The following is a 14,586-nucleotide window of genomic DNA, read 5'->3' as shown; positions in this document are numbered from 1 at the left end:
GACCTGGCTCCGAGTGTTCCCTGGCCCTTCCACCTCGTGCAAGCGCAGGGATTGGGAAAGGGAAAGCTCTCAGTGGGTGTCTTGGCCACACGGCACATCCTGGCTGCGTGTGCGAGCGGAAGCGGCTTTGTTTGGCGTGTGAGATTATTTGGAATCAAAAGCACTTTTAAACTGGCCAGTAACTTGGTTTGGGGGGGGGAATGAAACAGCATTTTTAGTAGAAAATCAAACTTCTCTGTGGATGTTTAAAAATTCTCCAGGTCCCTTTCTTCAGTACCCTTCCGTGTGCATTTTCTGTTCTCACAGTCACGTGCCGTGGGCTTTATTTTGGTGCTTTTCAGACTTTGCCACTTGTTGAACCACATTTTTATTCATAATATAACAATACGAGGCAATTTGCCATTTTCTTACATTTAATAATTTCAATTCTGGAATTCCTTCTGTAATAGTACCTTCTGTTCCATGCAATTTAATGGATGTTTTCTTGCATGCTCCAGAAAATACACAGTTTTTAAACAAACACCATGTGTTCCATAAAGCACCAGAGTCAGCACAAAAGTCAGTGCTTTACACAGTCTGCGTTTTGTAAGCACAGAGGGCATGAAATATCCCTGCAGCCAGAGAAATCGGGGAGATGGAGCCCTGGAGTTACTGGAGCCCACCGTTAGCTGTTGTGTCAGACTGGGAAACAGAGGAATAACCTCTGGGGCTGTTTAACCTGCAGCAGGGACAGCCACATTCCAGAGGTGAGGCTCTGAATCCATGAACAGCCTGGTTCTCCTGCCAGCTGAGCTCTCACCGTGCTGCTTTCTGTTGAACCAGCAGAGGTGGTGGAGCCGTAATTCCACTCCTGCAGCCTGGAAGGGCTGTGCCTGTGTTCTCCACAGATCCTCCTTATGGTGCCATTAGAAACCCATAATTTATTGAATTGTTTTAACTTTGAGCAAATTCAGACACTTTATATGTAGGGTATTTCTGGGCTTCCGTGTAAAATTTGAATATTTTTATCTGAGTGCTGCCATCAGCTCAAACAGGTGAAGGTTGGAAGAGACCTGGGATCATCAGGTCCAAGTGCCTGCTCCGAGCTGGATCAGCTGGAGCAGGTAAGTCTGGGCCACCTCCTGTTGGGTTCTGAGCATCTCCAAGGATGGAAACATCCTCAGAGATACCAGGTGCCACATTTTTGGAGCTTCTTGTTGGCTTTTGGAAGAAAATAGGAGGAAAGCTGCAAAGCTGCTGATGCTGTTTTGATGTGGAGTAGGGTCTTGGCTGGTTGGGGTTGTGTTCCTGAGAACAAGTATTTATCCTCAAAGTCCATGTTTTTGTTACAATGGGAGGCAGTTTTACAGAACAAGTGAAAGGCGCTCTGTGAACTCAAGGGTGTCTCTGCAGCCTGGGCAGGGCCAGGCAGTTCAGCCTCAGTAAGGAGCCAAGTGAAGCCATAGCAGCGTTTCCAGATGTTATGGAATGGTTTCCTGTGATGTTATCCATGGCCTCAGGCCTTCTTTAGCAGCAGATTCCACGCTGATGGATTTAAAAGTGGCTTAGGGAGGGAGCAGCCACCAGCAGGACACCTGTCCAGCCCCACGGCTCAGAATCAGACTGGGGTTCAGTCTTTCACTCTGGGTCCTCGCTGCGGCCTGGAGTCCAGCGTGGGCTGATGGGCTGGAGCCTTATGTGGGAAGGAGGAAGATGATTCTTTCCTCCCACAGGCTGGGTATTCTGTCTGCCTTTGCACTGTGGTGAGGGACGGGTACACCCTGTAGAGCTGAGGAGAGAATCACTGAAACCCTGAATGGTTTGGGTTGGAGGGACCTTAAAGCTCATCCAGTCCCACACCTTCCACTGTCCCAGGTTGCTCCAAGCCCCATCCAGCCTGGCCTTGGGCACTGCCAGGGATCCAGGGGCAGCCACAGCTGCTCTGGGCACCCTGTGCCAGGGCCTGCCCACCCTCCCAGGGAACAATTCCTTCCCAATATCCCACCTAACCCTGCCCTCTGGCAGTGGGAGCCATTCCCCCTTGTCCTGGCACTCCAGGCTCTTGTCCTAGGTCCCTCTCCAGCTCTCCTGGAGGCCCTTTAGGCCCTGCAAGGGGCTCTGAGGTCTTCGTGGAGCTTCTCCAGGTGAGCACCCTCAGCTCTCCCAGCCTGGCTCCAGAGGGGCTCCAGCCCTGGAGGAGCTCCGTGGGCTCCTCAGGACTCGCTCCAGCAGGTCAAGAATGTGCATCCTGTGTCTGTGTGGTCCCCGGCACAAACAGTCCTTGTCCAGGGAACAGCAAACTGCATTTCCTCCACCATCTTCCCTTGCAGACAATCTCATTAGCCATGTTGAAGTAGGGGAAGTGCCTGTAGCTCTGTGGGTGTTAGCTGGGGCTCAGTTTCCCTGTTCTTGCTGCTTTGCCCACTCAGATGTGTGATGTGAAAACATGTAAAACCATAAAAAAGGTTGTTACAAATTTGGCTGGGCAGGTAATGACACAGGTGATGTATCCCGAGACAAACTGCTGCAGAGGAAAAAGGGGAGAGAGGAGTAATTCCTCCTGGGTCAGGAGATTTGTATCCTTTCAAAGGCTGAGCTTAATCGCAGAATCACAGACGGTTCTGGTTGGGAGGGCCCTTAAAGCTCATCCTGTTCCATCCCCTGCCGTGGGCAGGGACACCTTCCACTAAAGTGTTAATATTTACCAGCACCAGGAATTCCCTGAAGGCTGGGCTTATGGAAAAAGAGAGAATAAACCAGTGTACTTGTCAGGAGAAGGGCAGTGAGGATGCCAACTCCTCCTTCTCTGCATCTTCTACTTGTCCGCAGTTTGTTAAATCCCTAAAATCAGTCAAGACGCCTGGAGCCCAGTCCTGGCATTTTGAGGAAATAGCTTTAGAAAAAACCTACATATTTAAATAAACTCACTGAACAGTCACAGTTCCTGTTTATTCTGTGCCTCTACCTAAATCCAAACCTCAAAACTTCCCAGTAAATCCGATGTGCAGAGATTTGGACCATGTCCCACCTTGGTGCCATCCCAGCCCCTCCATCAGGAGCAGAGTGTTCGCACCAGAATTGTGCTAAGTCCTGTTTTTTGAGTGGAAACTCTTCATCTGCACAACTTGTTTGGTATCAGAGAAGAGCTCTGATCCTTTTGTCACTGATTTTGATAGGACTTTGAATATTCCAGGTATTAAATACCAATATATGCAGGAAAACAGCATTTCTCAGGTGCTGGTTGCACCCTGCAGGGGAGCAGCCCTGGCTTAGAGAGGCAGCAGAGTAGAACTGCTGCGTAGTTTTGTTTTACAGCAGTGCCCTGGTGAGGACGAGCTGATTTTAGTGATTCTGGATAATTTACAAATGAGCTGCTTAGAAAATGTGGCATCCCTGGTGTGATGGGTACCTAAAACCTGCATATTTGACCACGTAGCTGTGAATGGGAACTTGTGTTTAAGCACAGGGATCTGAGAGTGTGTGTGATCATTGAAATATCATTGTGATAATGAAAGGCAAACTGGGAGCGTTTAGAGGGAAATTGTCCTTGTTTAGTGGCTTAATAATTTGTTGTGCTATTTTTAAAGCTGGAATAATTCACAGGAGTAGTGAGAAAATACGCTTTATACATTATTTGAGGGGGTGCTGTGTAAAAAAAGGGCTGAAATGAATAGATCTAATTATTCAGGTTTCTCCACTATCATCTGTAATGTTTGCAGATGAGCTGGATCTATATGTTGCAGACACTCTGGAGTTTTTCCTGCCAGCAGCTTCCAAGCCTGTTCCACTAAGTGCAGAGCACACCAGGGAGGGAAAAAAGCGGAGTAGGCTTGAATGATCTGGTTGCCAAAACAATGGTAACATTCAGATGTGTCCAGGAGAAGTGCAGGAGCGGCTGCTGCCCTGTTTGTGCTCAGAGGCAGGAGGTACCTGAGGTTGGTCCTGGGCATCTCCAGAGCTTGGTGGCAGAATTACAAAGTTGTTTATTTTGTCCCCTAATACTGATTTTAGGTCAAAAGCTGCTCTGCGCCGTGTTCAGGGGTCTCTGCTGCAGCCCCTGGGAGTGTGGTAAGGGAGACAGAGAGAGCAGGAACTTCCTTGTGCCTTGCCCTGGATGCTGCTGCTGTTCCTAAGGCAGCCCCTGGATGGAAGATGAGCCTCTTGTTAGCCATGTGTCTGTGGGAGGAGGAGATTCTGGGCTCTTCTGGGATGCTCTGGCCGAGGCTGTTTTCTCTGCCTTCAGTAACACAGCTTTTCAGATCAGATAAAAAGTACAATCTCGCTGTAGCCTTCAGTCTGTGGAAGTTCTGTGCGTTTTCGCAGGAGCGGGAGCAGCTGCCTGTGGGGAGCCCGGGAAAGCTGCTTCCCGCAGCACTGAGCCTGTGCTGAGCACCTTTCTCAAAATCCAGGGCATGCACAAACCAAAGCTTGGGGAAAATGAAGGTGTGAGTGAGGAGGGGCAGCCTGAGGAGCTGCTGTTCGGGCTGCGCTGCCTGCGGGGAGTTCATTAGGGAGAAATGAAGATACAGGGTTTAAATTATAATCCTCTTACTTTCCCAGAGCTGAATGCCCAGAGATTTCCCTCACTGGAGGGTTGTAGTTGTTTGGGTTGCAGTGATTGAGTTGTCACAGTGATTGGATTTGGGGCTGTGGGAGGGCAGAGCCAGCCCAGCTCCACAAAGAAATGATGATTCAGAACTAAAAGCCACATCCATGCTGTCACCATCACTCCACACTTGTGAGGCAAGTGGTGGGTTCTGCTGCTCTGGGGAATTTTTTCACCTGCATCTGAGGCCAAGTTCCTGCTGTCCAGGCTGGTTACCCAGGGAAAAATTCTGTAAAAGCAGCCTCCAGGGCTGGTGCATCAACAGAGCCAGTCCCATGCTCCCTTTGTGGTTTTCCTCATGGAAAATTGTTCAGCAGCTGGAAGGAAAACCAAGTCTGGTTGTTAAAAACAGGGATAAAGAGGAGACTCCTGTGCAATGACCTCCCTCTCCTGTACCTTGCTCCAGGGGCAGCTGCCTTTGGTCTGAGGGGCTTGTATAAGTAAGAATTTATAAATCTAGGGACAGTACCCTTGGTGTAAAGAACACTGGCTGTGCCTCTGAGTGCCCAGCTGGGGGGTTGAATCAGTATTTAGCATTTAACCGGGTCAGGGAATGGCTTGGGAACAGACCAGTGCAGGTGTTGTGCAGAAATACCTGCACTGCAGGAGACACCGGGGTGGGCTGGGGGTGTTGTGTTGTTTGGGGAAAGAGATGGATCTCATAACAGTTTTATCCTGTTTCCAGCCAGTCCCTATTTTTGGTATCTGATGCCTTGACATAAAATAGTAACAAGATATTTTTGAAAATGTGTGTGGTGGCACTTTGGTGAGTTGTTAGCTGGGTGCTGTCCGTCATTATTGCAGAGATACATGAGATAAAACAAGATACCAAACCACCTGGGCAATGGGCTGTAGTTTTTATTCCCTGCAGCACCACGTTGGTTTGTGGCCATGCCAGAAAAGGCCCTTTGGGGCTGCTGTGGGACAGCCAGGGGCTGCCTGTGGCCCCAGCAAAACCCCGTGTGTTGTTCTAAAGTGTTTCGCTCACTCTGTCACGTTCCTCCTAAGAGATTTAAGCTCTGTGCTGGTGTCTGGGGGAGCCAGGGCCGTTGCTGTGCCGGTGGGGCTGGGAAGGGAGTGGGAATGCGAGGTGGTGGGGCTGGGAAGGGAGTGGGAATGCGAGGTTTCCTCCCCAAGGTCACGGCAACAGCGATGGGAGCAGCAGCGAAGCTCCTGAGTCACGGTCATGCGCTGGAGCTGCAAGTCCAGTTCTCCTCCTCGTGTGTAACTTCAGTAAATATAGACCCAGCAACCTCTTCCTGAGTCAGGAGAGGATTCGGGAATCAGCCACAGGGATTAACCCCTTCCCGGCCAGCCCAGCCACCGAGCTCAGCAAGGGACCCCTTTCTGCCTGGGGCTGGAAGAGTTTTGTTCCCAAAAAAATTTTCCAGAGGCAGAGCTGGGTGACTCAGCTCTTTTGAGCCTGATGTGTGTACTTTGCCTGTTTATTCCCAGGACAGGCAGTCCTGAGGGAGTCATGTTACGCTGCAGGCTCAGTGTTTATTAACCAGCTCGGGGCCTGAGCTAAGAATAACTTCTTTCAGTTGTTTTGTTGATTATTTTTGTTTTGTGATTATTTTGTTTTGTGATTATTTTTCCTTGCTTACCACAGGCAGCAGCTCGAGAAACAGTCCAGAGAAAGGGTTTTCCCAGCAAGTTGTGGGAATACGTAAACACTCAGTTATTATCACCTTCCTCCCCTGAACAGCCACAGCTGAAATATAAAATCAGGAAGGTGAGAGCTTTAAGGGAAGCAAATTCCTCTGTCTCAAAGTGGAGCAGCTCAGCAGCGCTCTGTCCTCTTCCAGCAGTTATTTGAACTTCAGGGATTCAATCCAGCCTTTAGATGCTTCAGAACCAACATTTGTCTGCAGAGCAGTACTTGCTTCCCTGCCTTCCCCTCCATGGGGGTTTATTTGGGGGATCTTTGGAGCATTTCCTCGCTGATCTCTTCATTCCCTCACTCCATCCTCAGCATTCCAGCCCCGGAGCACAGAGCCCAGTGTGGCTGCACGTGACCACCTCACTTTCTGTACCCATTTAGCTGCTTGGCACAGAAAAAAGCCCTTTACAGATGAATAGATGCAATGCTTTAATCAGCTGATGTGTATGAAAAGCAGCAGAGTGCTGTGATTTATTCTGTTGGATCTTTGATAGTTTATTCAGGCTCCCACAGCCGATGTGAAGTTACTACCTGCAGAAGTTTATAAACCACTTTCCCCTCCCTTTTCTTCCCCCTGTTATGGTTTTAACACAAATACCAGTTAAGGCAACGTCCCTCTGGTTGGAAACATGTGGAGCAGAAGCATTTGTTGTTGTGCAATAGTTGTAAAACATGTTTATTTAGGTGATGTTTGTGGTCTTCAGTGGGGTTTGTATTGCACTTGTTCCTTGCTTGTGACCTTGCACCCGCCGGGGTCGTCTGTCCAAAACTGCCTTGGCTGATGACACCTTAATAGCAGAAACCCTGCACTGGCCTCTGGTTAAGCCTTTATATGCTTTTTTCTTTATTTATAACTTAGTGCTGTGCTCGTGCTGGTAGGGTTTAAATACTAAAGCAAGTTTGTGTCACAGTATCACAAGTGACATGTCACCAGTGAAGTGCCTTTGGCACTGTGTTTCCAAATACCTGTTTTATAGTTTTGCTGCTAAAACTCAGGAGGTTTTTTAGGTTTAGTGATAGCTGTGCTCCCTTTGTCTCACATTTCCTTTGGATTGGGTGTTTGGGCTGTTTTGGAGGTGGGTACAGACTTTGCGGCAGCATCAGCTATCTGACTTACCCTTTGGCAGACACATCAGAGCCCTGCTCTGTCACGTGCAATTTAAGCCTGAAGATGATGTTTTTGTGAGCCTGAAGATGGGGAGGAATAGTAGATATTTTCTTCTCTTGTTGCTGAGGTGCTGTGGGAGCAGCAGTTTGGGATGAGGTCTCATCTCCTGAGATGTGGAGCTGGAGGCACAAGGAGCCAGTGGTCAGCTGGTGCATTTATTGGTGTTACTTATTTATAATATTTCCCAACACAGCCACCTACCCTGTGGGCTCACTGCTGGCTGGTGGGAGAGATCCAAGGGAGAGTGGCTTTAAACTAAAAGAGAGTAGGTCTAGGTTGGATATTAGGAGGAAATCCTTCCCCATGAGGGTGGGGAAGCCCTGGCACAGGGTTCCCAGAGAAGCTGTGGCTGTCCCTGCATCCCTGGAAGTGTCCAAGGCCAGGCTGGATGGGGCTTGGAGCAACCTGGAATGGTGGAAGGTGTCCCTGCCCGTGGCACAGGGTGGGACTGGATGAAGATGATTAAAGTCCCTTCTGACCCAAACCATTCCATGATTCCATGATATGAACAGCAGCATCTGGACCTGTGCTGATCCTCCAGGGGAAGAAGCCTTAATCTCACCCTGGGCAGAGATCCCAGATGCAGAAAGTCAGCAGCAGGATACGACAAAGGCAGGACAGCTTCTCCAGGTCGTGGATGAAAAGAGTTTCTCCACGTCTCCTTAGCTCTGGGTTACTCACTGTGGAACGACACTGACACCACCAGCTCCTGCAGAATCACTTGTCAGGTAAAGGGGAAAAGAGTTGATGCTGCATCTGTCATCTCAGAAACAAATTAGAAGTCTTCTTTCCATTTAGTTGTTTCCATGAACTAGTTTTTGGCAGTGGTGAAAAGGGAGGGAAGGGGTGGCTGGAGTGGATTGGATCAGTGAGCTCCTGGAGAGGAGGGACAGGGCAAACCTGCCCTGCCCGCCCTTCAGAGGATGCTGCTGCCGTCAGGAGCTGGGCAAAGCATTTAACTGCTCTTCAACCAGAGGCTGTGCTGCTGTACCGGTGTAAACGACTCCAGAACAACATTGTCCAGCTAAATCCCCTGCCCAGTGTGTTCGGTGTCCTGGATCACAGTGAAGATGTAGTCATGTATTTGGAGACACATGTTTTATCATCATTTTGACCCAAAAAGCTGTGAAAATGAGACAGAAGCCAACAGAAGGTCCTGCCTAGTTAAGTTGTGTGGTAGGAGCGGTGTCCTCGTGTCTGTGGAGTCATATCTAAGTTTTGCTCTTTAAAAAGCAGTTCCAGTGTGGTCCCAGAGCAGGAATAGAAGATGTTGCAGCAGTTGGGTTTTGGTATGGGGCTGTTTTTGGGCTGTGCTCATTCCCCTTGTCCCCTGTGCCATGTTTTGGGGAGGAGGTGTTTATTGTATTTTTCCTTTTTTTTTTTTTTTCCCCCGGAGATTGGGGAATTCCTGGTTGAATTGTTTCCAAACATTTGTTTCATTTACCTTGTGTTGCATTTTTATCAGCAGGTGATTAGTCCAGAGATGGAAAAGCAGAAAAAGAAATGCAAATTGTACCCCTGTGCTGGCCCTGCTGGGGCACCTCCAGTCCTGGGGGCAGTGCTGGGGCCCTCAGGACAAGAAGGACATGGAGGGGCTGGAGCGAGTCCAGGGCAGAGAACGGAGCTGGGAAGGGGCTGGAGCCCCAGGAGAGGCTGAGGGAGCTGGGAAAGGGGCTCAGGCTGGAGCAAAGGAGGCTCAGGGGGGACCTTGTGGCTCTGCACAAGTCCCTGACAGGAGGGGGCAGCCGGGGGGGTCGGGCTCTGCTCGCAGGGAACAGGGACAGGAGGAGAGGGAACGGCCCCAAGGTTAGGTTGGATATTGGGAAAAACTGCTTCTTTGAAAGGGCTGTCCAGCCCTGGCACAGCTGCCCAGGGCAGTGGTGGAGTCCCCATCCCTGGAGGGGTTTAAAAGATGTGTAGCTGTGGCACCTGGGGACATGGTTTAGTGGTGGCCTTGGCAGTGCTGGGGCACAGTTGGACTTGAAGATTTTAGAGAGCTTTTCCAACATTAACAATTCTGTGATTCTATGGTTCTTGAGAGCAAAGGCTGTTGCAGGCTGGTGGCTGGGTTTTGTGCCATTACAATAATAAACTATTTCAAAAAATAATAATGTAAATTATAATGTTTTTGTTCAAAAAGAAGAAGGAAAAATGCACTCTGCAAAGTTATTTCTAAATGTCTCATTAAAATGCATCATCGGCAGAGCTCCAGAGCTCCAGTTTATTGTTACTTTGGGCAAATAACACTTGGGGAGAGCATCTGGTGGGATAAATTGTTATAGCCCACGGAAATGGGTGGAAGTAGGAAAAATTTGCAGAGCCTGTAGCCATGGCCTGCCTTCCATCTGGGACAGTTTCGGGCCATTCCATTGCATTGGAAACGCTTTAATGCAGCAGCAGCTCCTGTTAAAACACACTCAAGGTTGTTTCTTGCTGTTTGTCTGATTTTGGAGGATTTATTGGCGTCATGCACAGTTCTGGCTTTCCTTGGAAGCTGGTTCAGAGAAGGTTTTTGGAAACAGGTGGCCAGGGCTTTGGACACGCAGGGTTTTGGTGACATGGTGTTGGGGTCATGTGTCCCTTGGGTTGTTTTCCACCGCGGCGCCTGGGGAGCTCAGGTGGTAAATAGTGGAAACTCTGACTTACAAAATAGTAGTAAACTTTGACTAATAATGAGTAAGGCAGCTGCTACTTTACTAGTAGAGCTACAAGCTGCTACCATGAGAGGCAGAGTTGATGAGTTGATCTGTGACAGAGATGGTTTCTCCATTGCAATCTTTTCATCTTTATCTCCATGTCAGTGACTCCACTTGATAACATGTTCTGTTCCTGTTTTTCAGGATGAATCATTGGATCCACTCACTTGGTATTTACTTTTCTTGTTCCCTGGCAGGCTCCTTACCCCTCAGGACAGAATGCAGCTCCAACCACGTTGGTGTACCCTCAAGCCCCTCAAACAATGAACACGCAGCCTCAGACCCGCTCACCGGTAAGGAGCCCACGCTGGCCTTGTCTCCTGTTCTTTCTTCCTCGTTTGTGTGTTTCTCTGTCTGTGTGTGTCTGTAGCACATGGCTGGTTCTCTGGAAAGCCCATTTTACTGATCGGGAAGCACATCCCGAATGGCAAACCTTGACTGAGTTTTTCAGACACTATCCTGGTAGGATATTTTTCCTTCTAAAGTTGCTAAAGGAGCGATGGAGGGATTCTCATCTACCTTCAAATAACACCATTTATTTTTAGCCTAGTTGCTTTCAGGTTCAGTTCATTGTAGAATTCAGGTTCATTACCAGAATTTTTCTCTTTTCTTCTTTTTCTTTTCTTTTCATTTTTCTTTAAGGATGTGTTTTACACAGGGATAGACCAAAGATCAAACACAAGCAGTTCTCTGCAGCAGCACTCGGTCTCCAGTGGCCTCTGGGCTTTGCTCCCAAATCAGTGCCACCGATCAGTTCTAACCCTGGAGGTGCTCACATGTAACCTAGAGCTTCTGTGTACTCAGATCATTTTGTGCTGAGCCCCTTTTTCATCCAACTTCAGGTTTGATCATCCTTCACAGTCTATTTTTTGGGTGTTTATTGTGATACTGCTCTGCTGTTTTAGGACTTCAGTTCCCCAAACCAGGTATTTTCTGGGGATTCTCTGCTCATAGCACAGCTCCACGTGATGTTAGAAGACCCTCCTAGGGCATCAGAGGCTTAGCCCAGCTTCTGGAGGCGTGGTGGCTTCCCATCACTACGTCTCAAGGCTCTGTCAGCCTTGAGCAGCAATCCTGCACCTCCTGCCCCTCTGCGTCAGGACACCTTCAGGTTGCCCATAACCCCCCTCTCCCTTCCCAACACTCTGCTCTTTTTAGAGTAAGGTGAATACTCCTGGAGCAAACTGAAAGCCTCTGAGACAGAGGAGTTTGTCCACAAACCAGGTATAAATACAGATGTACCCAGGGCAGGAATCCCCGAACCTGCAGCATCATGGGGGCACTTGCCCGGCTCTGGAGGTTTCCCCTCCAGGACATTGCAGGGTTTGTTCTGAGGCCCCTTGACCTCCGCGCTGATGAACGAGCCAGGTAACATTGATTTTGAAGTTCTGTGATGTGGACAGCTGGGAATTTGTCCTTAGTACCCCATTCTGATCAATAATGCAGGACACTGCTGATAAAACTCTTTCCTCAGTAAGTATAATCATCTTTCTCTTTAATTGTTGCAAAGCACAGCTAAGCTGGTGTGGTTAGAACTGGAGCAAAAACTTGACTGAAGAGCTGCATCTCTAAACCAGTTTTTTTGACAGCCCAGCAGAACAGTGCCAATACATTGCACAGAAAACTGGAAGAGGAGGAAGGTTTTGGAACAGAGTCCGGTTTACAGGTCCCTGGCTGGAAGAGGCTGGATAAAATACTGCATTGTAAGCAATATAACAAACTGTACTCCTTCTTGCAGGCAATTGTGCCCATGGCACTGTTTTTATTTCTTCCTTCCTTTCTTTATTATATATATATTTTTTACCACATCCTTTTTTGTTGGCTACAGAAATGCACTGATTTTGCTTCTTTGCTGAAAGCACGAGCTGCCGTGGCAGCCTCTGCCAGTGAGGTGCTGCCACAAGGTCCCAAAGGTGAATTAAAGCTGGGGGATCTGACCAGGGGTAGAACAGAGACCAGGGCCCCTTGGGCTTTGTCACTCAGCAGAGAGAGAATCTGCAGGAAATTCGGCCAGTAAATACCAAATTTTGTAGGGTTTTTGCCCGTAACTGAGGAGATCCCAAGGAAGGATTTATCTGCACCTGTCAGCCTTGTTTGTACTGTTCTGAGCTCTCCTGTGTGCAGGTTTTGCCATGTGCTCTGCTGGTGCCCATCTCCACCCCATGACTAAAAGCTGCTCCCACCCATCACATCTCATTCCACCTCCGACCCCAAAGCAAATGCAAGACTAGCCCAGGCCTGAGCTACTCCTGCATTTGGTTCTTGGCTTGATTTATTTATTTGTAATTTAATTTTTTTTTTTTAATTTATGTTTTTAACCGTCCTTTTTGGTGGTGAGGGGAGGGTGAGGAGGGGATGAAGAGGGTGGAGGGGTGGCTTTGCCATCCCTGGGTTTCCGTCGTGCTCCGGCACAGCCGGTGTGGGCAGGCAGGACTGACCCAGCCCCTCCCTCGAGACAGAGCTTCCTCCATCCTGTTCTGCATCCAAGGGCCGTTGGAAGTGCAGAGCTCAGGTTTTCTGTTCCTCCCAGCACAGCTGCCTTTGCAATCCAACCGGCTTCACATTTGCTCCCCGCTAGCATCACTCCCACAGCGGGAATTGCAAAGCTCCAGCTGGGGAAGGAAAACAAAATTTGGGTCCTTCAGCACTGCTGAACACTCCCCATTAGCTCTTGGCCATGCCAGCCCCGAGCACCAGGTGACCTCAACACAAAGTGTCCAATTTTAGGACTTCTGCCAAAAAAAGATGTGCTGGAGAGGGTGCTGGAGCAGTCCAGGCAGGATGAGGTGTGCCAGCCCAACATCTGCAGGGAGAGAATATTCCCTGTGTCCATGGAGCAGTGGGCAGGACTGTAGGGAGTGAGGAGCGTGGGGCAGGAAGGTTGGACCCAGGATTTATAAAGTTTTCCTGTCTACTGTCTTCATCAAACAGAGAAAAAACAACCCCAAACTGTGTATTTTAAGCCAGCAGTGACTACAGTTTGTTCTGTTGCTTACAGCTATTAACAGGAATAATTCCTATCAAAATGAGTTCTTTTAAAAAAAATTTAAAATTAAGAGCCAGTGGTGACCAGTGCAAAACAGACGAGGGCATTTTTCACTAACTTGGAGCTTTTATTTTATTTCTGTATTTTTTCCTTGTAACACACATTACTTTCCACCATGGAATATACTTTGGCTTCTTCAGATACAAACTTCCAGCTCTTGTTCTAGGCGCAGTGAGAACAAATCTTTTCTCTGGAACAGGGATGAGAGAGGTGCTTTGGCCCTGAAATGAAGCAGTACAAGGTTTCTGCGTCCCAACATTCTCTTTTTGGCTGTTTTCTTTCACTGGTGTCTAACACGGAACGTGCAGCCCCACGGAAAGGCTCAGCCCTTCCAGGGTACCTTTAGTCCCTTTTCCCAAACACAGGATATTTGAGCTGGTTTAGGGGAAGTTCTTTGGGAAAATAGGGACTTGAAGTGCTTTTATCTCTTGAGACTCATCCAGGTACCTGTTTCTCCTCATCCACAGAGCCACTGCCCTCCTCCCCCCCGGAGCCTTGGGAGGATGCCAAGAGGCTCTGAGTCCTTCTGCTTTATTAAAATAGAAATTACAGCTTTTTGTTTCACAAGGTGACTATGCTTTGCTTTTTTGTTCTTTAATGTAAGGCTTAGGGAGAATTTTCCAGGGTGAGAAAACTATTTGGTGAACCAGTGCAGATCATTCTTTATAAATTCTTGTCCCAGGAACAGTCTGTGTGTCCGTATTTACTCGCTTCTGAAGGTTTTTATGACTTTCCATCCAAGTATCACCATGAGGTGAGGGTAAAAGGAATATATAAACACCAGGATTAGTAGACTAGTTCTTGGAAATCTTTACATCTAGGCAATTTAAGTGTTTATAAAGCAAAAGATAACATGTACCAGTGAATATTTATGCTTTGCTTCGTGTTTGATGGCTTTAGAAGAGCTGGAAGGGCTGCAAGTGAACCCAGACCCACTTCCCCTTATAGAAAGAAAACTTATTAAGAAAGTCACTAATTAGTAGCCAGTTTTGGTCACTGTTCTGAGGCAGAAAGTAAACCACAGAGAGCCCCTGAGTGAGCAGAGGTGGCGGTGCTGAACCATCACAGCAGAGGCACGTGGTGGGTAAAATCCCCTATGGATGTAGTTGTGGTCACTGCAGTTAATTACTGGAGCTCTTATCAATATCTCTGCTCTCATTGTGGAGCTCTGCTCGTTACACTGAGAACTAAGGGTTTCAACACCTAACTCTGCTCTGGAAGTGGGTACCTTGTCATCTTTATTTATATTTTCCATTTCTTGCATTCATTTTTATTTCTATTTTAACAATCAGTTCCTTATTGGGAAATGCTTTTAATGTTGACTGAGCATGTTAAATTGGGATTTTTTCCTCTGTGCGTGGCCCAAGTGAGTGGGAAGTGATTCAGTAGCCTGAGCTCAGGGCTGGGAACCAGAACCTCCTGTTCTCC

At 48.2% G+C, this 14,586-nt stretch overlaps 1 protein-coding gene across 9 annotated transcripts in view; it reads left to right on the top strand.

The window, feature by feature from the left end:
• The window catches only part of EIF4G3 (eukaryotic translation initiation factor 4 gamma 3), a 141,750-nt gene that overhangs the window by 58,310 nt on the left and 68,854 nt on the right, over positions 1-14,586 (top strand). For 7 of the 9 annotated variants that reach the window (XM_082295779.1, XM_082295778.1, XM_082295776.1 and 4 more), the window contains one exon: positions 10,310-10,405. In XM_082295779.1, the coding sequence (XP_082151905.1) occupies positions 10,310-10,405 (96 nt within the window). Of the gene's footprint in view, positions 1-10,078; positions 10,213-10,309; positions 10,406-14,586 lie in introns of those variants that run through there. The other 2 variants (XM_082295781.1, XM_082295780.1) reach the window with 1 other exon arrangement.

This window comes from Coloeus monedula (assembly GCF_965178545.1).
Source record: "Coloeus monedula genome assembly, chromosome: 22".
In the NCBI taxonomy this organism is placed as follows: domain Eukaryota; kingdom Metazoa; phylum Chordata; class Aves; order Passeriformes; family Corvidae; genus Coloeus; species Coloeus monedula.
The sequence above is the reverse complement of the archived record's forward strand: the minus strand, read 5'-3'. Positions and strand labels throughout refer to the sequence as shown.